This window comes from Exophiala bonariae (genome assembly GCF_035927105.1).
Source record: "Exophiala bonariae strain CCFEE 5792 chromosome Unknown scaffold_4, whole genome shotgun sequence".
Classification (NCBI taxonomy): domain Eukaryota; kingdom Fungi; phylum Ascomycota; class Eurotiomycetes; order Chaetothyriales; family Herpotrichiellaceae; genus Exophiala; species Exophiala bonariae.
In genome coordinates, this window is record NW_027042479.1 from 1424234 (window position 1) to 1445878 (window position 21645).

General features: G+C 50.5%; 8 protein-coding genes across 8 annotated transcripts; 4 read left to right on the forward strand and 4 right to left on the reverse strand.

Annotated features, from left to right (window-relative positions):
• Window positions 1–441: 441 nt before the first annotated feature.
• On the reverse strand, window positions 442–2100 carry LTR84_010089 (uncharacterized protein; the record flags this gene model as incomplete). Its single annotated transcript, XM_064853626.1, has 3 exons — window positions 442–1563; window positions 1619–1866; window positions 1920–2100. The coding sequence occupies 3 exons, from the start codon at window positions 2098–2100 to the stop codon at window positions 442–444; spliced, it is 1551 nt and encodes a 516-aa protein (XP_064710025.1).
• Window positions 2101–2557: 457 nt separating this feature from the next.
• LTR84_010090 (uncharacterized protein) lies at window positions 2558–2935 on the forward strand (the record flags this gene model as incomplete). The annotated part of the gene is made up of 1 exon (XM_064853627.1): window positions 2558–2935. The coding sequence occupies one exon, from the start codon at window positions 2558–2560 to the stop codon at window positions 2933–2935; it is 378 nt and encodes a 125-aa protein (XP_064710026.1).
• A 119-nt stretch (window positions 2936–3054) lies between these two features.
• On the reverse strand, window positions 3055–4653 carry LTR84_010091 (uncharacterized protein; the record flags this gene model as incomplete). Its single annotated transcript, XM_064853628.1, has 1 exon — window positions 3055–4653. One exon carries the CDS (start codon window positions 4651–4653, stop codon window positions 3055–3057), a length of 1599 nt encoding a protein of 532 aa, XP_064710027.1.
• A 1087-nt stretch (window positions 4654–5740) lies between these two features.
• On the forward strand, window positions 5741–7291 carry LTR84_010092 (uncharacterized protein; the record flags this gene model as incomplete). The annotated part of the gene is made up of 1 exon (XM_064853629.1): window positions 5741–7291. The coding sequence occupies one exon, from the start codon at window positions 5741–5743 to the stop codon at window positions 7289–7291; it is 1551 nt and encodes a 516-aa protein (XP_064710028.1).
• A 1531-nt stretch (window positions 7292–8822) lies between these two features.
• Window positions 8823–9986, reverse strand: LTR84_010093 (uncharacterized protein; the record flags this gene model as incomplete). Its single annotated transcript, XM_064853630.1, has 1 exon — window positions 8823–9986. The coding sequence occupies one exon, from the start codon at window positions 9984–9986 to the stop codon at window positions 8823–8825; it is 1164 nt and encodes a 387-aa protein (XP_064710029.1).
• A 912-nt stretch (window positions 9987–10898) lies between these two features.
• LTR84_010094 (uncharacterized protein) lies at window positions 10899–11708 on the forward strand (the record flags this gene model as incomplete). Its single annotated transcript, XM_064853631.1, has 1 exon — window positions 10899–11708. The coding sequence occupies one exon, from the start codon at window positions 10899–10901 to the stop codon at window positions 11706–11708; it is 810 nt and encodes a 269-aa protein (XP_064710030.1).
• Window positions 11709–12777: 1069 nt separating this feature from the next.
• On the forward strand, window positions 12778–14196 carry LTR84_010095 (uncharacterized protein; the record flags this gene model as incomplete). Its single annotated transcript, XM_064853632.1, has 2 exons — window positions 12778–12953; window positions 13080–14196. The coding sequence occupies 2 exons, from the start codon at window positions 12778–12780 to the stop codon at window positions 14194–14196; spliced, it is 1293 nt and encodes a 430-aa protein (XP_064710031.1).
• A 1189-nt stretch (window positions 14197–15385) lies between these two features.
• Window positions 15386–19969, reverse strand: LTR84_010096 (uncharacterized protein; the record flags this gene model as incomplete). Its single annotated transcript, XM_064853633.1, has 3 exons — window positions 15386–15515; window positions 15566–19473; window positions 19523–19969. The coding sequence occupies 3 exons, from the start codon at window positions 19967–19969 to the stop codon at window positions 15386–15388; spliced, it is 4485 nt and encodes a 1494-aa protein (XP_064710032.1).
• Window positions 19970–21645: the final 1676 nt, after the last annotated feature.

Genomic DNA, 21645 nt, shown 5'->3' on the forward strand with positions numbered 1-21645 from the left:
AGTTCATTAGCTACCGAGTAGCTTCTATATATACTATACCGGGGACTTTTAGATAAGACTACTCTATATAGTACAACTAGAGTATAAGCATAGGTTTTCTATGAATTTAAAAGTATGTAGATAGAATATTCCTGGAACAATAGGAGCCTAAAGCACGAGAATTTAGGTGAGGGTTTTCGCTATTTAGCAATCGACTTGTCTTTACAAGATGTTGCAATTTTCGTATTATCATAAGGTTTTGTAACGACCCATCCTCTCGTGCTCAGACCAGAACATTCCCAGCTTGAGCCAAATCTAGATTTTGAAAGACGCAAGCGATCAAGGTTACTGGAAGAAAGGTAGTGTTCTGTTTCAACACTCCATCATTCATTTCATCCATGCTATCTTACTTATAGTTACTTTCCGCTTGATAATGGTATCAAGCGCAAAGCCAACGGATCTTCAGAGTGATGGTGTAACTTCCCTGGCGCGAAGCAGCTTCTGGACTTGAACACCAGCCTGTAGTCCTTGTTCTATGGCCCCGTCTATGAAGCCTCTCCATCCTTGAGCCCAATCTGCACTTGCAAAGTGTATATTGCCTACCGATTGCCTCAGCACAGGCAACGCTTCTTCGGCTTCGCCTGTACGAAACATGACCCATATACCTTTGGTGTAGGGGTCTTCAGTCCAATTATGCCAAATCTGTAGATCGTCAGCGCTGCATCTGAAGATTCGAAGACCGGTGTTGATTCTCACAAGTCGTTTGACATCTAGCTGCGGGTTCACCTTCTTGAAAGCTGCTACCGCCCTTTCGGGATCCTTCTCAGCAACCAGCTCCATATTCTTCCCATCTCGCAAACTAAAACAAACCATTCTGGCGTTACCCAATGGTGTACACCCAGAAGATGCCATGAATTGGATGCCGCCGGTCAAATCCGAAGATGGCGAGATGAACTGCCATGCATCCCATTCTGAACCTGCTACCTCTGCATAGATCTTAGTCGAGTTACCCTGTGAGACTTTCTGGAAGCAAGCGCCCTTGTTTTCCGGTAGCGGCGGCTCCCATTTCAGGCTGCCCAGGATACTCCAGGGAATGGTTGAAATGAGGTGTTTTGCGGTATATGACTTTTTACACGTCGTGGTTACAGTTACGGTCGAACCATGGCTGGATATCTTCGCGACGGGACTGCAGAATGCATAGGAAAAGTTCGGGGCCGATGCCACGTCGTCAAATATTGCTCGAGCAAAACCAGTTTGCCCGCATGCGAGCTTATAGGTGAATGTGACGGTGTCGATGCCATCAGGTACATGGCCAGCGAGTGACCACCAGCGCATACAGTCCCAGAACGACATCTGCGCAAGGTCCATGCCACACCAATTGATCACTGTCCCCTCCACAAACGCGAGTTCGGCGTCTGTCAGTTGTGACTTGACCTGATTTAGTCTCTCTCGTACCGATAATGCCCCCAATTCGCGAAATGCCTTCAGATTCAGAGTGTCTCGGTTGGGAGTTGGCATGACGATTCGCCCATTTTCTCCATCGACGTCAAAGAATGTTCTCAGCGCCTTCTCTCTCATTTTCGACTACTGCAGTCAACATGTGCCCCGATACCCATAAGTCTGACAATTGGGTGCCTACCTCATCTCTCGGGGATAGATTAATCTCTCCGCCATCATATCTCAAGGTGGTGTATGAATTTTTGTCGTTCACAACCTTTTTCACTTGCAACTGTTCAACGAGACCATATCTCGAGATCTCGCTGTACACATGTGGCATAAACCAATGCATCCAAGTTCCACCAATATCCCACTGCTGACCATCAAACTCTGCACTGAAGGTACGTCCTCCAATGCGATCCCGTGCCTCAATCAAGAGTACATGGCGACCTGAGTGGCCCCTTCATCAGTATGAGTGCCATGGCCAAGGGACGTATAGATACCTCGAGAAGCCAGCTCTCTGCATGCAATCAGGCCAGCATATCCGGCTCCTATCACGATCACGTCGTAGATCTTGTCCCGCCTGGCGTTGTGTTCTGTTGGCGTGACCACAGCTGCTGTTGGGAGACCTGTGGTCAAACAACTACCAGTAGTGAGGTATTGAAAGCCATCTGTGGTCGACATAGTCAAAAATGCAGTTCTGAGAATTTGGTGATCTTGAGTGGGTTACTTTCCAACCGTTCTGTAGCAGGAGCATGGGTACATAATACTACGAATACTTCCAAGCCATTGTTCTTGGAAACTCTGTACCACAATAGGTGGGCCTTGAAGAGCATAGCTCTCACTGACCGAGGGGCGCGTAATGTCCCGATACGGAAAGTAAATATCTTAGGTATCGTGGGATACAAATGCCTATGGGTGGAGCCTGTGTACAGCGCCCTCCCGTTTCCCAAATAGGAGTTGACTAGTTTCGACTACAGCGTCCGCCAGCATTCTCAAATAGGAGTAGACTAGTTTGGAGCTGATTTAAATATGCCATGCTGTGACGGAGCAGAAGTTACTTTAGAATTCTCAAGATACCTTCTCTGTGCCAGCTTTCTTCCAGCCTGTATCTCTCCATCATTCCTAACTTCTAAACGATATGCCTTCCTCAGTGCCCAACCCAACAGGCTCAAAAGAGCCATCCGCCACACCATACGGTCCACATAACTCCTTTCCTAAGGACGACTTTCCACAATATGGAGGGAAGATATCCATCATCTACCGCTCTGCTGATCAGAAGATCGTTGCAGCAACAGCAACTGAAACCGGAACTACATCATTGACATACCCTTGTGACGAGTTCTTCTATGTTACAAACGGGTGGACGGACGTTAAGATCCATGGAGGAGACGAGTTCAGATTGAACACAGGGGATTTCATCTATTTGACCAAGGGTACTACGGTGGACTTTGTCTTTGGCCCAGATTTTACCAATGCCGCTGTGTTCATAGATAGCAAGCCTGTGACGCTGGTCTGATATCAGACAAGAGGATTGTATATTCATCTTAACAGTCTCAATTCAACAACTGCATTGCCTGTGTGCATCAACTCCAAGATCTTCTTTTCTAGTGCGTCTTCCAACTTCAGATGCCCTTATCAGATTCGAGGTCTGTCCATAAGATCAAAAGAAGGAAACCCAGCGTCCACTTCGTCTTTTGTACGAGCAATGTATGCAGCCAGACCGCCGAAGAAGAACTTGACACTAGGCTCCCGCCCTTCGATATTCTGGCCAAATATCCAACTTCGTGTGCTTTTGAAGACGGAGCCTTCCGTCAGATGATTACACAAATCAAGCCAGTCCTTTTCTGCCTCGGCCTTTGCAACAATGTAACCAGTCCCATTCTCGGCTCGCTCGATGCACTCTGTGACGAAGTTGACCTCACTCTCAATCGTGCACGGGAAGTTCGCAAATGGTCCCTGCGGTCCGGAGATCACAAACATATTGGGAAACCCTGCACAGGCGACCCCGGCATACGTGGTAGCTCCACCCTTCCAATGGTCGCGGAGTGTTCTGCCCTGCTGCCCTTTGATAGCAACCCGCAAATAGCTTCCATCAAGTGCGTCGAACCCGGTAGCTAGGACTAAGGTGTCCAGCTCTACTATCGTGTCGTCGGAGAGCTTGACACCGGCGGGTACCACCTCCGTAATGGGTTTCTGGCGAAGGTCGACAATTTCGACATTGTCGCGATTGAAGATCTCGTAATATCCATTGTCACATAATGGGCGACGCGCATATAGTTCCGTCGGTTTGAGTGCTTTAGCTTTCTTCGGATCCTTGACAATCTCGTCGATCTTGGAATGAATAAACTTGCAAGCCTCTTGGTTTGCTTCCACACTCGTTGTGAGATCTCCAAACGCACTGAACATGAATCTAAAGCCGTTGCCTTGGTTCCAGACTTGCTCAAAGATCTCTCTCCTCTCCTCAGGGCTTACCGACATCGTCGGCCGGCTGACCTCAGGTACGCCAAACGCAGTGCTGGATTTCCACACCTGCTCGTAGATATCGTCGTAGTTGTTATTGACCCAGGCTCTATATTCCTTAGTCACTGGCCCTTGCCCACTAGGGACAGAGTATTGTGGACTTCTTTGGAACGAGATCAGCTTTTTGACCTTGGGTGCGAGAGCAGTCAAAACTTGGATTCCAGTCGATCCGTTTCCAATGACACCAACTCTCTTGCTGCTTAGATCGATTTCTGGCCACGAAGTAGTGTGGATTAGGTCTCCCTGGAAGTTTTGCAGGCCCGTAATATTAGGGTAGTTCGGCTTAGACAGAATGCCGAGAGCATTGACAAGATACCGGGCGCTGAACACCTTGCCTGTGTTGCACTTTATGACCCATCTCTCTTCCTGTTCATTCCAGGTCGCAGTCTCCATGGTGGTATCCAACAGGATTTGCTTGCGAACATCGTGCTTGTCGACGACATGCTTTATGTACCTTAGAATATCAGGTTGATAGAGATAATGCTTGTCCCAGGGATACGTTTGTAGATCCTCTTTGTCCCACGAGTAGCGATAGAGATAACTTTCCGTGTCACTCATGGCTCCTGGATAGCGGTTCCAGTACCATGTCCCACCGACTTCAGGGGCACTTTCGATGCATACAACATGGAGGTGCAAGGCACGGAGCTTCAGTGTTTGGTAGATTCCACCCAGGCCGGCACCAACTACCAACGCATCGCAAAGAGTCTCAGCCATTTCTTCTGGTAGACTTCTGTGATGCTGCAAGCTACGAGGCCGTAGAAAGAGGCTCTTGAGCGACACAACCGCAGGATCATAAGCACAATCTGCGAGGATTCATGAGATCCTCGGCACCCTCCTCTCCGCATGATTTGATCCCAGCTCGAGTCGCATCGGCGCTGAGCCAGAACGCCCGCATCACAGGTCGTTCGAGCAGAATCACTTCTCTAACCATTGCAGCGCTTGGAATGCTGTTGCTCTCTGCCCAAAAAGTCCAAGAGTGGTAGGGTGGCCGGATATTGCACAAATATGGCAACTCTTGTAGTCGAAACTCGAAAGCCTGTGTCCACTGGTCAATCCACTATCACGCTCGCAGCGAGGGTCCACGTGGCAAATTGATCCTTCTGCTGAATGGCCAGCGATAAGCTTCCGTTGCCTTGATCAATCGATGAACTGCTTCATCTAGTAAACATGCGAGGCTAGAGATTAGCTTTTTCTCCGCAATCTCGTTCTCGGATTTCACCGCGCACTGGACAGGCATCACATCTCTAGCACCTGGGCTTTGGCCCACATTGGACACTCTCGAGTCTCCAGGTCGTGGACGGGAAACTGTCAGCGTAAAACTAACGTTGTTAGTCACGCCTGCACCACGAATTGGGCAACTGGTCTGGCCAGGAGCCAAGGACGTCCACGTTTCCTGATAAAGTCTACCAAATATGGCCAATCAGGCTCAGTCAGTGACCTGGGCTCAGGAAAGGCTTCTGCTCCCCAGTAAAGCGAAACCAAGGGCACGGGTCATTTTAGTCCAATACTAACAGAACATTCACCGGTAGGGACCATATTGCCTTCTCACCCACCCTAGGAACTCTGACCACTCTGCTGTGAGATTGCTGTATACCAAGATTTCTTGAACTCACACCTCCTACTTGGCAATGCTACTATCTGCTTTGCCCTTCCGCATGTGGACATCGTTCCTTTGAGGGGCATCTGCCTAGAGATAAAGCTATGTCGGTGTCCTCAGCGGCCTTTCTCAACCTTGAGATTCTCTTCAGCATCCTTCTCTGCTATCTCATTTGCGGACCATCGTCCACATCAACACATCATCATGGCTGAGCCTGTGACCGGTGGCACCGCGACGCAAGACCTCAAGGTTGCTCAGCACAATAATAATGATGATGTCGAACTCTCAAGCGACACGAAGTCTGCGCGGCCCGATACTATCGAGGTTTCGAGGCCGCCTCAAAAGCCCTTCACCGTCTGGTCGGCCATGTCACTGGGGTATTCGATCTCAAACTCTGGCTTGGGTATGGTCCTCGTCACAGGCAGTCTAGTCTTCGGTGCAGGGCCATTGTTCATCTACGGCACTATCCTCATCACCGCCATTACCTTTTGTGTGGCGATCACACTTGGAGAAATGAGCTCGATTTGGCCGCACGCCGGCGGTCAGTACTTCTATGTTGCTCAGCTCGCCTCAGAGAAAAGGCGCCGCTTTTTGTCGTACATGACAGGTATTATCTCATGGGCGGGCGTAATTTGTACCGCGGCATCCGCGTGCTCGGCAATCGCGAATACTACGTTTACCCTCGTTGCACTGACGAGACCTGATTTCGAATACAAGCAGTGGATGGGTTTCCTCGTATTTTTGGCCGCCAATTGGACCGGGACTGCTATGGTCATCTATGAGCGATTCATTCCAATAATGTCCAGCAGTTTTGTGTATCTCTCGATCTCCCTTATCGCCGCGATGTTTATCGCTTTGTTGGCCCCAAATACCGAGAAGGCTTCTGCCGGACTCGTCTTTGGCACGGAAGGGTACTATAACATCTCCGGGTGGTCAAATGGCGTCGCCTTTTTCATCGGTATCAGCTCTGTCAATTGGGGCTTTTCTTGCCTCGATGCAGCCACCCATCTGGCAGAGGAGATCCCCGAGCCTCGCAAGAATATCCCTAAAGCCTTGCTCTGGACTGTCGGCATGGGATTTGCCGTCGCATTTCCCATAAATATCGCCGTCTTCTTCAAAGCACCCGATTTAGAGAACACTTTCTCCATCTTCGGGGTCCTGTATGCAGCTTACAATGAAAATGCATCGCCAGCCATCGCATTGGGTGCTTTCATGGTGCTCGCTACCTGGGGCGCAGTAATCGGCATGCATACTTGGCAGTCGAGAATAGTATGGTCTATGAGTCGAGACAGAGCATTCCCGTTTCACAATCGGATGAGCCGACTTGCACCAGCACCGTTCAATACTCCTCTCTGGGCTATCCTATGGGGTTCGTGCTGGATCACCCTATGCGGATTTCTCTATCTTGGATCAACCACGGCTTTCAACTCTTTCATCTCGGCCGGTATTGTCCTCCAGTACATGAGCTACGCCACGCCGACTATACTTATGCTGCGAGCTCGCCGTAGCACTACGTTACCCAAAGGCCCGTTCTGGTGGCCCAGATTCGGCCCGATCGCTAATGTTGTGGTCGTTTTATGGACCGTGATCATTACGGTATTCTACTCGTTCCCTCTGTTTTTGCCGGTCGAGGCAAGCGCGATGAACTACTTGGTTTGTGTGCTGGTTTTTGCATTCTTGTACGCTGGGGCTTACTGGGTGTTTTACGGCCACAAACACTACAAATTGGTGGATCTTTCAGTCATTCTGGATTAGATCCTTCGCGGACGACATAGCAGAAACCTGGTCACCCTCATAAGGAGAGGAGTGAAGTACAAGCCTAATTTTGTGACTTGGGTATTAATACCATTTAGCTTTCAACCACTGCGTGATAATCTATCAATATCTGAAGCATTGCGTGAATGTCAATGCAATCCCTGATTCCACGCTCCTATGTCAAAGTAGACCCATAGGGAGTGAGCACTATCAAAGTCGAAGCACGAAGCACGCCAAATGTGAATGGCGGCCGGCCATCCACCAAATGCCTCAGTCGAACGACGAAAATTGTAACATTTTGTAAAGACATGTCGGTTGCTAAATAGCGAACACTGTCAGTCATTTCACAAATGGGCGGTCGCCATTCACATTTGGCGTTATTCGTGCTTCGACCTTGAATGGAATGCCATCCTGCAAGAATTGAGGTTCCCAGAGGTTCTCAGAGGCTGCCTATAGGACCAATCAGGCATTTACCTGGACCCTCCTTAGCCTAATTTAGTTAGGCCATTCGAAAACCTCCCCAATCCAGTAAATATCCGAGTCTAGCATCCAGGCCCAGGAAGACAATGATCATTTCTTCTTGAGTGGATCGCACGGAGTTGCGGATAATCGAGAGGTTTGGAAAGACTGATAAGGTGAGCTCCAGTCGAGTAGCAACAAGATCTTCTGATCCATGCATTCTTCGTTGTCCCGGCGAGCCGAGGAAAAGGCATGATAGGGCAAGGTTCACCCATCTAAACAACGCGAGTCGTAGGGGGTTGACCTCGATCAACCTTAGCCACCATTAAATTACAGCGCTGTGGGTGGTGATCAGAGTGACGAAGGGGAAACTCGGCAGAGAGCAAGCGCTTCGGCACCGACTGCCGTTCATCATCCTGCTTTAAAAGACTGCAGTTTTATAACCTTTCAGGTTATGATAGGTCTCCACGTTTAAATCTAAGTATTGCAAGCCCGGTAGGTGAGATTTGGAACTCTGAGCAGCGCAATCGAACAAGTTCGAATCATAGCTTGGTGTCGTGTTGAGTGAGATCAACACAGAAGCCATAATGAGTCATACTGAACTCCTCTCCAGGCTCGAATGAGTCCATCTAAAGGCGTTCGACAACAATGAAACGAATATTGTTTTTAGATTAGGAAGTATTGAGAGCACCCATGTTGTATGATTCGAGGGCGATGAGGCTGGATTCAAATCCGTTCTGATGGTGATCTGATGGACCGGGAATTTTCGTCGTGCCATAGATCATCAACTTTGTGTACGACTGAACGCAAATATATCCGTGGAGGATCCTCCTACCCCTTGCTATGTTGCATCTGCTCCTGGTGCATACAATACTGCGCTGGACATCATCAGCGGGTGGCATGCGCTTAGCAAGAGAACAGTTCGAGTGTCAACCACCCAGGGTACGATAGAATTCGTGGATCACAAACGTAATTTCCCACCCTGTCGCCCGCCATGCTCAACGATTACAGGGCAGAGCATAAGCTCAAAGACACAATTGGGTGATCCACGAATTCTGACGTCCGCTGAGTGTCAACCCAGCATCAAGGCCCAACCTTTCTGTAGCATCAATTGCAGCCAATTAATTTGTTCTCCCGCGTCTCTCCTGGCCCAAAGGTCGTACAAGAGAGCTGTAGTCCAATTCAGTGTCGGCAGGCGTACATGCGAGTAGAGTACCGCAAACCATTTGACGACTTGTACTCGCATTTCTTGATCCTCTTTACAGAGCTCGGCCCCTGCGGATAGAAGGGGAAGAGTAAGAAATTTGAATATCGGGCTGTCGGTGCTGATGTGAGAGATATTGCGTAATATTGTTTGACTGTGGTCCCGAATAATATCTTCATTATCGATAGCAACGTCCTTGCAGAGCCTGTAGAGCATAACCAACCCATGAAGTCGAAACGTTTCATTCAGGGTTTTCAGATTGTCTTCTTGAGACGAATGTTCCCATGTCAGAAGTTCGTGCTCAATGAGGATTTCAAATTCCTGATTCCTGATTCCTGAATCAAGAAAAATGCGGCAATAACGCCCGAGGGAGCAAAGATGGTAGAAAAGCTCCGTAGCATGACTCATTAACGTGCAAAACTTGCCGCGCAAGAGGGTGACTGCAGCGAATATTTCGGGGGTGTCCAGTGGCTTCTGCTTTGATGATTCAACTAGAAAAGAGCAGGCCATGTCCCACCAAATGAATGCTCCTACGATGAAAGGTCGGAAAGGATGATCAACGGGGAAATCCTTCTGCTGCAGTAGACTGTCAAGTATGGCCCGAGCTGCCATCAAATGTTGCTCTCCAAAAGCACCAACACTGTTGTCGATCCACTGTGAAGACAAGCCTAGTATCCAGACGGCAAGGAAAGACTGCACGCGAATGGCGGTCGGTGCTTGAATTTCTTGCCGCATAGTGTAGAGAGCTTTACCTCGCTCTTCGATACACTGTGTGATACTGGATGGAGCGTAGTAGAGTTCATAGCCAGCACTCACACTCTGTAGCGCATGGACGAGAGCTTTCGAGTCAGCAAGTTGCTCGACAACAGGAAAAGACATCGGATTGTTGTCAGGGTCGAGTGTCATCACCTGGCAGACATTCTCTAACCAAAATTGTAATAGCCTTCGGTTGACAGCAGGTATGTTGGTTAGCTCACGCGATTGTAGCCATGGAAGTTCGAGCTGCCATGGTGCTTGACGGGCCTTGGGCATGCAGACCAGACCTTTAGCACTACACTGGGTGCAGACTGGGAACCTTTCGTCGCATTTGATATGGCGTAAACGACAACCGTAACAGGCAGTGCGGCTTCTGGAGTGTATCTGACGTTCGGTTTGTGTCAGGCGTACTTCCGTTTGAGGAATGCTCATAGTTGTAGAAGGTGCGAATCGTACTCGGTATTGGCTCGAGCGACCCATTCTTGCGACATATCAAGTCGCAATACCAGGAGCTGTGCTATCTACCTACCTAGGTAGTAAGGGCCGTTGGGGGCAGGCTTAGGCCGCGAAGCTGAGCTTAAGAGCAACTCACTAACGATAAATCGGAGGGGGGTCTTGGACGGGAGGTGTGAGGGGTAAATGTGTTACGCCCAACACGCCCAAAACCATTCTCTGGGAGATATACGGAGTACTCTGTAGTGTATCTCAGTGGAAACATCCTTCGCTTTCGGCTCGTCATTGTGAATCACGACAGACGCTTGATAGAGGCCTCAAAGATAAGAAATTGAGCCGGGCCTTGCTCTAATATTCCACTGATGACCTTGGAGAGCGTCCGATATCCAAGTTTTGATCTGAAAGTCAGCGATAAGAACTTGAACACTCTGTACGCTGTGTAAAAGCTTGGCGCTAACCGAAAATGGAAGTGGTACTAAAGCGCTCTAATTTCCCCGGAATTTTCCACCCTCCGGTCTTGGCAGGACCGACCGCGTTCGAAGTGTAGCACGAGATGTAGAGAATACCATCAGTTGTCAATATCATTCAACACCAGCCCATCCCAGAACTTTCAGGAATTTGCGCGTAACATACCCGATACGATCAGATGAACATGTCTCCCTGATCATCATTTCATCATTCATCTCAAACACTTCCTCACCTCGTCGCTTTAAACTTCCTCCTTCAACCCTCAACATGAGTTCACCCGCAAACCAACCCGGGCCTCTGACCCCTCCAGCAGAACCGGCAACACAGCAGACTCAAGCCACGCAGCCCTCACAGCCGACAGCACAGCCACAAGTCGAAGCTCTCCTCTCTCAACCTCTCACCTCCCTGTCTGACAATGGCAGTTCTAGAAGACCACGAGATCATCGTCTGATACATCTCTTACTTGTGTCGCATGGCATTGCCGCTTATCAGCAACGGGTTCCTTTGCAACTCATGGACTTCGCATACCGGTATACAAGCACTGTTTTGACGGACGCGCTGTATATTCAAACCGAGGCATACGATCAAGCCGACGGCGGTACCCAGACTAAAGGTCGTGGCGCAAAACATAATCAAAAGCAGTCGGAAGAAGGCGATATTAGCATAGCCGCTCTACGCATGGCCATTGGTTCCAAAGTCGGTCATCAATTCCAAGGCAGTTTGCCAAAGGAGTTTCTCAAAACCCTCGCTGACGAGCGCAATCGAATATCACTCACTTCACAAGCGAGGGAGGGAGACAAGGGTGGCCCAATGGTTGGTGGGCTCAAACTTCCGATGGAGAAATACTGCCTGTCGGGCGTAGGATGGGGTCTCAAGGACGCATGGGACAGTGAAGGCGAAGAAAGTCCTGATGAGGAAGAGGTGCCCGAAGAGAGACCGGAACCTGAAGATCTTATGATGGAAGACCGAGAAGAGGGTGACCCTGATGAAGAAGGGATTGGCAATATGGAGGATGTCTTCGGGCCTGATGATACTTCGGGCGATAAAGATGGTGACGAGGAGATGCAAGATCTATGATTCTTGAGCTTGTTCTCTGAAAAGCAAGCGCATTACTGTTTACTACTACGAAAAATGATACCCAGGACATTGATTAGAAAACCAGGACGGATCAGGTAGACCGGGAGGCAATCTGACTTGTTATCATTGTGAGCATTGTTGGTGAATGTGCAGTAGTAAGGGGTACCTGTTACTGGAATTCTTGGTCCATCTCTGTCAAGTACTGACCTGAAAATAGGTCTACTCTCATGTCTTCTTTGAACTTTGGAGTGCACATGTATAAGGTTAGAATGAGCCAATAAAGCCCAAATCAGCAACCTACGAGTAATGGATCTCCGCGCAACCATTTTTGCAAGGCATCGGCTACGGCGGCAACGCTTCTAAGCAGCAACATGGAGTACGTATTTGGACACCAATGAAACTTCAGAGAGACGCCACAAACGTCAATTGCAATACCTTGAATGTTTGGAAAAGCCGGGGGAAAGGACCTCAAGAGGTCTTAGCCATTAACACCACCATAGCCGAAATTGACAGAACAAATCCCCTCACCCAATTCTGGCAGTTGCAAATACTCTTATGGAGGCTCGTCTCGCTGCTTTTCCCCCTATCTGCATCTCGATGACGATGATGACTTATCAAAACACGGATAGTTGCCAGTTAAAGACCACCACCGCCCGGGCAAAGGACCGGCCCATTGAGTGCTTACCTGTGAATCAACACGACGACTGAAGACTGCTACCCTGTAGCTCTCACTCGAGTCTCGGTCTTGTACCCGATGTAACAAGCTGTCACCAAAACAGCAAGACGCCCTACACTTGTCACTGACCAGCTTTGTTGTTTGCTGGACGGGACTCTAATTTCTCCAGGGAAAAGCACAAGATTCTTGCACACTAGCTTACCATATCAAACATTTCGAGCGAAGGCTTTGGTGCTTTCTACTCGAGGAGATTTTCAAGTCGATATATACACGACAGTCTTCTTAAGCATGGCTCATAATCAGCAGATCTCAACATAAGAACAACTTACATATTTACATATATCACAAAGTCAATACATACCTCCATATAAAAGCAAAGGGTCGACACAAATCATGGTGGTAGTAACCAACGACGAAACGGAACTTCAAGCAATGTCGGACCACGATAATACCAATGGCAAGGATGAAGATCACGAAAGAAACTCGCCAGTCGTGGATAGCAAAAATCCCTTACGAAGGAGTGTTTTTCGCGCCATGGTGCAGGACTTCGGGCCCCTCTGGTTTACCTGGTCAGTAGTATTCTACACTCCTTATTGAAAAAAATGCAAGAATCCCACAGTTGATCACATTCGATATATCTACCCACTCCCCCGAACCCATCAACAACTAGCTGACTTACTCCCCATACCCAACAGGTGCATGAACGCAGGAATAATATCAACACTCCTGCACCAATTCCCTTACCAATTCCAAGGCGTCCAGGTCCTCTCGACGATTGGGTTCCTGCTGGACCTGACGCTCTATGTGATCTTCTCCGTGATCTTCACGCTACGCTTCCTGCTATACCGGGGCCAAGCACTCGCCGAAATCACAAGTAACGTGCCGGAACTGTGCTTGATGCCGACGTGGTGCATCGCATTCATGACGCTGGTGTCGTTCGTGTCGCTGACGGTGAGCAACGCGACGTGGGGCGGGGAGAACTGGACGCTGCTGGCGGTGGCGATGTGGTGGATGGCGACGGTGTGGATGTTCGGCAAGCTGTTCTTCTGCTTCATCACCCTGATCCGCGAACACAACCTGCTAGACCGCCAGCTGCCGACCCTGATCATCATCCCGGCCGTCGGCGTCGCGACCCTCGCAGCCGTGGGCGGCGTCGTCACCACCTCCGCCCACGACCTCTCCGCCAACCTCGCCGTCCCCATCATCCTCACCTCCTTCTGCGCCGCCGGCGTCGGCCTCATCCTCGGCCTGATCCTGTATACCTACCTCTTCCACCAACTGCTCGCGCACGGCTGGCCCGCCGCCGCGTCGACCCCCACCATCTTCATCCTCGTCGGACCCATGGGCCAGACCGCCGCAGCCCTCCAACTCCTGGGCGCCGCCGCGAACACCCACGGCCGCTTCGCAGCATACAACCACGGCACGTTCCTGACAGCCTCCGCCGCGGGACCCCTCGAAATCGCCTGCCAACTACTCGCGCTGCTCATGACAGGGCTGGGCGCCGTGTTCTTCATCCTGTCGCTGTGCGCGCTCGCCGACCGCGCGTGGCACCGCGAGCTGGCGTGGTCGCCCGCGTGGAACGCCATCATCTTCCCGACCGGCACGCTGGTCACGTCGACGCTGCTGTTCGCCGACGTCATGGACTCACCCTTCTTCCGCGTCGTCACCGCCATGCTGACCCTTTTCCTGGTCATGGTCTTCTTCATCAACGTGGTTTTCACCGTCTGGAAGGCCTACAAGGGTCAATTGCTCGTCGTCAGGGAGGATCCGCGCGTCAAGGCCCGCTTGGCCGAGCTGCGGAAGGAGTCGTAGTTGCTTACATCGCATCGCATAGCTTGTCGTAGCTTGTCATATATCTACCTTTTCTACTTGTATATATATACTCCTTTCTGTAATAAACCTACATCCACGACTCGCAGCTTCGCTACAAATGCTTTCACCCTGCACATATTTTACTCCACGCCCCAGCCAGCCCGCAAGAATTTCAGCCGATTGGAAGACCAAAGTCGTTAGTGGTCATCATTCATGTCCTGCTCAGTCTGCTGTCCACTACGTGCCGTCTTACCCTCTCTCGCTGTCCAGGACAAGAAGTTCGAGACAGAACAGGAACAATATGTTGCTCATTTCACCATCTTACACCTAACCAAACCCTCCAAGCTGAGGTTCACTGTGGTAGCAGAAACCGCACGGCATGGCACGGCGTGGACGAATTGAATAGAACGTGTCGACTATCAAGGAATCAAAATGTTTGAATACGAAAATTTGAATTGTTGAATCAATGTACAATACAGAAGTGGCACTTCAATAACTCTCGCTACTGAAAACGATCTCCAGAGTCACCACCACAAGCGTTTGCCTTCCAGAGAGCTCTCCTAATGCGACTCAACTCGACCTTTCTAGATTATTAGTCGAGAACAATATTTCTGTTTTCGAAAGCTCGGTCCGGTCGTCACGGTAGTCTCAAGCCCGAATCGATCTGAAATTTGCTCTAAGCAGTCCCTTGCGCTCCCAGCACGATGATTAGCTGAGATCAATCAGCAAGCAATGGGTCGACATAGGAGAGAAAGTAAGCATGTAGCCTTTCATTGAGCTTGGTGGCGATCCTGGCTTTGCTGCCGCTTGCACCCTCTTCAGCTTCTCCTACCCACCCTTCCCGCAGAACACTTTTGTTTTGGTTAGACACAACGCCGAAAGATAGATGCTCCACCCATCCAGCAGATGAAGACGCCATGCCAAAGCATGTGAGGCGGTGTATACCTGATAAAAACACATTCTCTATTGATTCGAATGAAGTTGGAAGAAAGATGTATCTTGCTTCGAATGGGTTTTACAAGACCCAAGATGTCGAGAGAAAAGAAAATGGTCCGCTGTGCTTTAAATGCTAAACATGTGGCTCACGCCGGGTATCAATGCACACTTCTCCACCTCCCCACAGGCGGCCGTCAGTCAATTATTAGGTGGTCGAATCACATTATGTTGTACAGATGATTGTTTATTAATTTCACCCGGTGGTCTTTTCTGGTGATCTCGATCGTTCTCGTTCGATGGCTGGCTGTGATTTGGAGGTGGGTGGTGATGCTGGGTTGGATGGAGGTGATCCAGGTGCGTCATTTTCAAGGGCAGCGAGGGCACTATATACGATTAGCTTCAACTGGTATCGACGACAAGGATTAACACTCACCTGAATGCATTTGTGCTGGATTCGTCCTTCTTCTCCTTTTCTTTGCCTGCAGGTGGCGTGCCGGTGCGACTACTGGTGTTGCTGTCATCTCCTCGGTTGAGCAGACCTCCAGGTCCAAGTCCGCGACGTCCACTGTTCGTGCGTCCACCCATCAAGCTTGGGCCCAATGACCCTGGGCCAGTGTTGCTGGTGTTACGATTGCTGCGGTTGCCCAATCTTCGCAAGTCATCGGTACCAACGCGATTGGAGTTGTCAGGAGGTGGAACTTGTCCATACTGGCTGAAGCTGCGAGCATCACCACGACCCATGGGCATTCTTCCTCCTCCACCACGACCGCCTTGACTAGCAATTCTCTTGAGTTCTTCTTCTCTGGCCCGTTGTTCAGCTTCTGCATGGATGGCCTGGATAGTCTTTGGACCCTTGTCGTCTTCCTTCGAGACCCAACCCTTGGATCTTAGATCGACAATATCCATAAGCATGAACTTGAGACGACTGTTCAGATCCGGAATGGCAATGATCTGGTTAATGCGCTCGAAGTATAGGTCCATTCTGCCTTGCGCCTTGCTCTCAGAGCTGTCAAGCTGTCTGCCAATAGTCCGCAGTAAGCTCGTCAAGCTTTCAACTTCAGCCTCGTCAGGCGTGCCCTCGTAGTCAACCAGTTTCTTAACACATTCGTGCATGATTCTTTCAGTCAACATCGAGAGTTTGAACAATTCACCGATGAATTTGACGAGACCCAGACCTCTACGTTTGGCAGCAGCTGCAACATAGTACTCGTCGGACAGGAGAGCAGCTTCTTCAGTCACACCCTCTTCCCGGGGAGGTAGATTGACCTTCCAGCCACGTTCGAATTCTTCTTGACAACGGTTGAGTAGATACTTTCGGAACAAGTTACCACCAGTGACCACACTTCCATTCTTGTCTTTGATGTTTTCATCTTTGATGTCGGGACTCATGGCTTCCAGCATACGTCGTGCAAAGGCCGCATACATGGGGGCCCAGTGAGCTTCATCAGTTGCTTTCTCAAATGTGAGTTGAATGACTTGACGAAGGGTACGTCCGTCAGTCTCGTGCTTCGACTGAGCCGCAATCTCCAAGATTTGATCGGCAAGCTTGTCGAATTTCTCGGGTGTCATCTTGTTCAAAGCAGCCTTGACCTTGCGCTGTACAACGTCGGGTTCCATCAAGCCTTCACCACCCAGTGCGGGACCAGGGGCTGTAGGTTGACCAATACTTCGAGCTTTCCAGCCAGTGGAGGAAGTCTCCAAAGCACCAATGTTCATACCCGCTGTCAGAGGCATGGCCTTTTCATTCTCTTGCTTGGGATGTTTGCCTCGCTTGCTTTCAGCACGAGAACCACCACGAGTGCTTCCGACACGAGGTGAGCCTGGAATAGGGCCAAGAGGATTGTTGGATGGTGTACGCCCCATAGGTGGCGCCATTTGACCAGGTCGACCAAATTGAGCGAAGGGGTTGGCGGCCATTGCACCACTTCTGAGAGCGGCATTAGAAGCTGCGAAGCGCTGTTCCGAGGTAGTGCCAGCTGGCAAGCTGGGACGAGCACCACCGAAGCTGCCCATAGGACCAAAACTGCCCATCTGTGGAGCTCCACGAGAGGAAGCACTGCGATTGCCCATTCCTGATGGAGTTCGTGCAGAACCAGTAGGCCGAGCAGAGTCGCCCTCACCCATAACATCCCGTATGCGAGCATCCCAATCGAGAGAAGGCTTTTCTTTGAACACACTCTGGAATTGAAGCAAGAACTCTTTGTCGTATTTGAACTTCCGATCCGCAGGTGCATTTGCATTGAGTGCTGGGCTGGGAGATGCGATGTCTGCAGGATAGACGACCTTGGAAAGATCTGCCAATCTCTTGGAAGCCTGGAGAGCTTTCAGGGTAGCACTAGGCTCTGGTGGTTCAATGGGCTTCTTGGTATCGAGAGTCAGTTCAGCCGCTTTGCCGCGCTTGCCAGGAGCTCGGACTGGGGGTGGCATCGAGACGTCAGACACAGGCGTAGCACTTCCACTCTCAACAGGTGTATGAGCAGATGGGCTTTCAACAGACGCAGGAGTTCCGAAGGGGTTGGCCTTCAGATCAGCAAACATCTTCTTGCTGGCTTCATCTACAGAAGCGCCCTCGGCCTTTTCCTTTTCACGAGCAAGCTCTGCCTCTTCGGCTTTGCGTTCCATTTCTTTCATGTTGGCTTCGTACGCAGCAGCCTCCTCCTCCTCCCTCTTTCGCTTGGCTTCGAGGTCCGCAGCCTTTTTGCGGTTATACTCTTCAGCTCTTCTTGCTTCTTCGGCCTCTTGCTCGGCGATTTCACGTTCGATCGCGTCGTAATCAATCTCGTCATCATCATCTTGCTTGGATGCTTCGGCGGCTTCGGTAGCTTTGGCCTTTTCTTCTTCAGCCTTCTTAGCAGCCTCAGCTTTTTCATCTTCGGCTTTCTTGGCGGCAGCGGCAGCGTCACGAGCTTCAGCTTCCTTGGTTTCTTTCTCCAAAGCTTCTGCTTTGGCCTTATTCTCTTCGGCTTCTTGAGCAGCGGCCGCGGCAGCTTTCTTGTCCATCTCCGCCTTGTCAGCGACCTCTTTGGCGAGCTTTTCTTTGGCCTCGTCCTCAGCAATCTTTTTCGCAATGGCTTCTTGCATCGACTTCTTGGCCTCGTCAGCGCTCTTATTGGCACTGACACTTTCAGTGCGAGCGTGAGAATTGTCAGCAGCACTGGCCGTGCGGCTTGGGGGGGTCGGAGCTGATTGTGGAGGAAGAGTTGGAGTGGAGGCTGCGGGAGATGGTGGAGGTTTTCCGAAAGAGACGACCTCACCTGCAGTGTTTTTGATGATGATGGCGGCACTCTTTTTGGGAGGAATCGTGTAGCTTGTCTTGGGGGCAGACACGCTAGGAGTACGGGCAGTTGGGTGTGGTGGACCAGATGGAGCCGGTGTGTGGGATTGTTGCCCAACGCTTGAGCCAGGACGTTCAGGTCCCGACATCTGAGAAGATTGACGAGACATGGAAGGGGGGGCAACACCTTGATTACTGTACCCAGGTTGCATGTTGGGGGCATAAACACCTTGCTGATAAGGTGGACGTGGGGATTGCTGGGGTCCCATACCATACTGAGGAGGATATTGGCCTTGCATTGGGCCTTGACCATAGTATTGTTGATTATACAGCATTTGAATACTTGGGTCAGCTTGAGTGGGAAAACCGAAACCCTGCCGTTGTGTTAGAAAATGTTCAAAATTGCCACTTTCGGGGGAAAGATCAGGGACAACAAGGGTAGCTTGGGAATTTTGAAGAGCCGCAAGGTCAGGGCGGTAGTGGTCTGAAGCTGGATCTTTGCTGTAAAAGGGTCCTTCTTCATGTCCACCTCTACCAGAGCCTCTACCGCGAGCAGTGGCACGACTGGCACGGGCACGGCCTCTTGTAGATTTACCTCTTTCCTTTGCGGGCTCGCGAGAAGAAGAAAAAAAAGATGGGTGGTGGTTGTTTACATGTTGGGGTCCTCCTTGATAATATCCATTTTGTCCAGGCACTTGGGTCATCATGTGTACTTGGCCCATGTTGGGCGTTCCGGGTTGGGCGTGGACGAGAGCTGGGCTTCGGGTGCCCATTGCTGGTGAGCCGGCGTAGGGGAGCTGCTGGCCACGACCAGGGTAGCCACCTTGCATATTGCGTCCGTTGTTCGGGGGACGGAAGTTATGCGATGGTGAGTAGGAAATCTGTGGGTTGTTGAAATTAGGGTTGTAGCCTCTACCACGACCTTGGGGACCACCATAGCCGCCACGGCCTGGGCCAGTGGGCAGACCTTGATTGCCTACATCGCTGTGAATGGACTGGGTGGAACCACGGCGCATGTGTTCTTGAGGAGGTCCGAATTGCATATGAGCAACGCCCCGAGCGAGGCCCTGATACATGTCAGTATGGATGGGATGCAAAGAAGATGTTTGAGCTTACAGTAGGATCGTTCGGGTCACCAGGCATTTGTCCAAAGGTGAACCCATTGCCTTGGCCTTGGAAAGTGGAGGGAGGACGTCCACCACTGACAGAGGCCGGCTGAGGGATCGGGGAAGGCGAATTAGAAGGTGATGGAACTCTTGGGTTAAGTTGATTCACACTGAGGTTTGCGGTGTTTTGGTGAGGCGTGCCAATGGCAGGAGAAGGATTATTGTTGCCCGTTGGCAGAGAGCCGAACTGGATCTTGTTCTGCGCGCCAGCTTGAGCACCACCATTGGTTGTGAAGGCGGGTGAACCTCCAGATGCAGCGGCATTGGAAGCCTTTCGGAGATGTTCAGGCACTGCGACGGTGCCGTTGACAGAAGGAATAGCAGGAATAGTGGGTGGTCTTCCGTTTACGGAGTCGCTGTGACCATGGGAAGGAGCACCTCCAACAGCAGCAGACATGTTGTTGGGCTCCGATGCATTTGGTGTCGAGGGAGAAAGCTTGGAGGCGGGTGGAAACGAGGTTCGGCCTGGATTAGCCAAATTCGATCCGGTCGCAGAAGGTTGTTGAGATTGTTTGGCTCGACTCGAAGAGGATCGTTGGGCTGTGGATGTCATCAGATTCGACAAGGATGAGTCAAGCAGGATTGCTCAAACTGAAGAGTTGACTGAAAGGCTGCAATGAAGCCGATGACAAACACGGGTAGTGAATGAGAAAAAAAGTCACCCGGACCCGCAGGCAGAGGAATGGAGGAAAGATGACTTTTCTTTGAGCGTGACCACGAAGCGGCGACTGTCTCGAGTGAACGGAAGCCGCTCTTGAGCTAGTGGAGAGAGAATTCCGGATGAAAAAGATGAGGTTTTCCAGTGGGAAGATTGAGAGGAGATTCGCAGAGCAACGCGAGATCCGGAACCGTTGAGGTCGGAAAGGCAGCGATTGCAGGCGAAAAGATTAAGAAGAAACCCTACTGAATGAGGGAATCAATGCACGACAACTATGAACGTTGACAGTGCCAAAAGAACCTCTTACGCGAAAAAAGGGCGCAATGAGGATGTGATGAGATGATGTTGTATGGTAGCAAGAGAAAGGCGCAGTTGGGGGACGTTGCGAGCAGTAGAAATTTTGAAAGGGGAAGCGGTTTGGGCTTGGCACAGGAAATGAGCGTCAGCGACACGGCGGGCAAAAAATGGGTGCAGGTTGCGGGTGCAAGAGAGCCAGAGCGAGAACCAGAGCCAGAGCCAGAGCCCGAGGCCAGTAACTCTGTTGGGTTACAGGTAGACTTGCCAGTGGCACTGGCAGTGCCAGGCAGCGGCTGTTCTCCTTCCGTAGCGGACCTAGTCCCCTAGGCACGCCTAGCCAGTAACCATGACCACTAACTACGGCTTATCCGTAACCACGACCACTGCAGATTCAGTGAGCCACTTGAAGTTACAACCACTGGCAGTTCTCATTTTCTCTCCTTTGCGATTGCCTGTTTTGCTTTTGTTCTTCGACGACGAATGCCAGTGGTCATGAGCGGCTGAGGCTCATCCCTTCTAGCCGTCCCTCTCTTCAAATCATAGCCTGTGAGCCTGCGGCTTAGGAGTCCCTACAGGCTGAACTCGTGTGGTCATTGTCCTTTCTGCTCTTTTGACCTTGCTCTGCGTGGCCAGCGACTTGGAACTAAAATAATTCCAGTCTCTAAACCCCGGCATCACAATTGACAGTGCACTGGCAATCTGGCACCCTTCGATTACCCCTGCGATCGCGCTACTGTGACCACTTAAGTCATCAGCCGAGTCAATGATTGACTTTCCATAAAGGACTTGGACTGTAAATGCCTTTTGTTATTTACCAACCTTACTATATGATTTCTCGTTCCCCAAAGTTTCAGCCTCCCCTCTGCGCAAAAATAATATGCAAACTATGACCACCACTTGCCACGCCACTGAATATCCCATCATGATCTCCAATCATGAATTCCTGTCATAGATTGAATGACTCCTTTTCTCCGCACCCTGGAAACTCTAAAAACCTGTCATCGCGTGCACCGGCGTGTGTCAATCCTCGAGTCATGCTTTTTCTTCAATGGAATGTGAAGTGCTTCATGATCCACCATGTGCCACACTTGACCTTGGTTACCCTGCGAACTAGGACC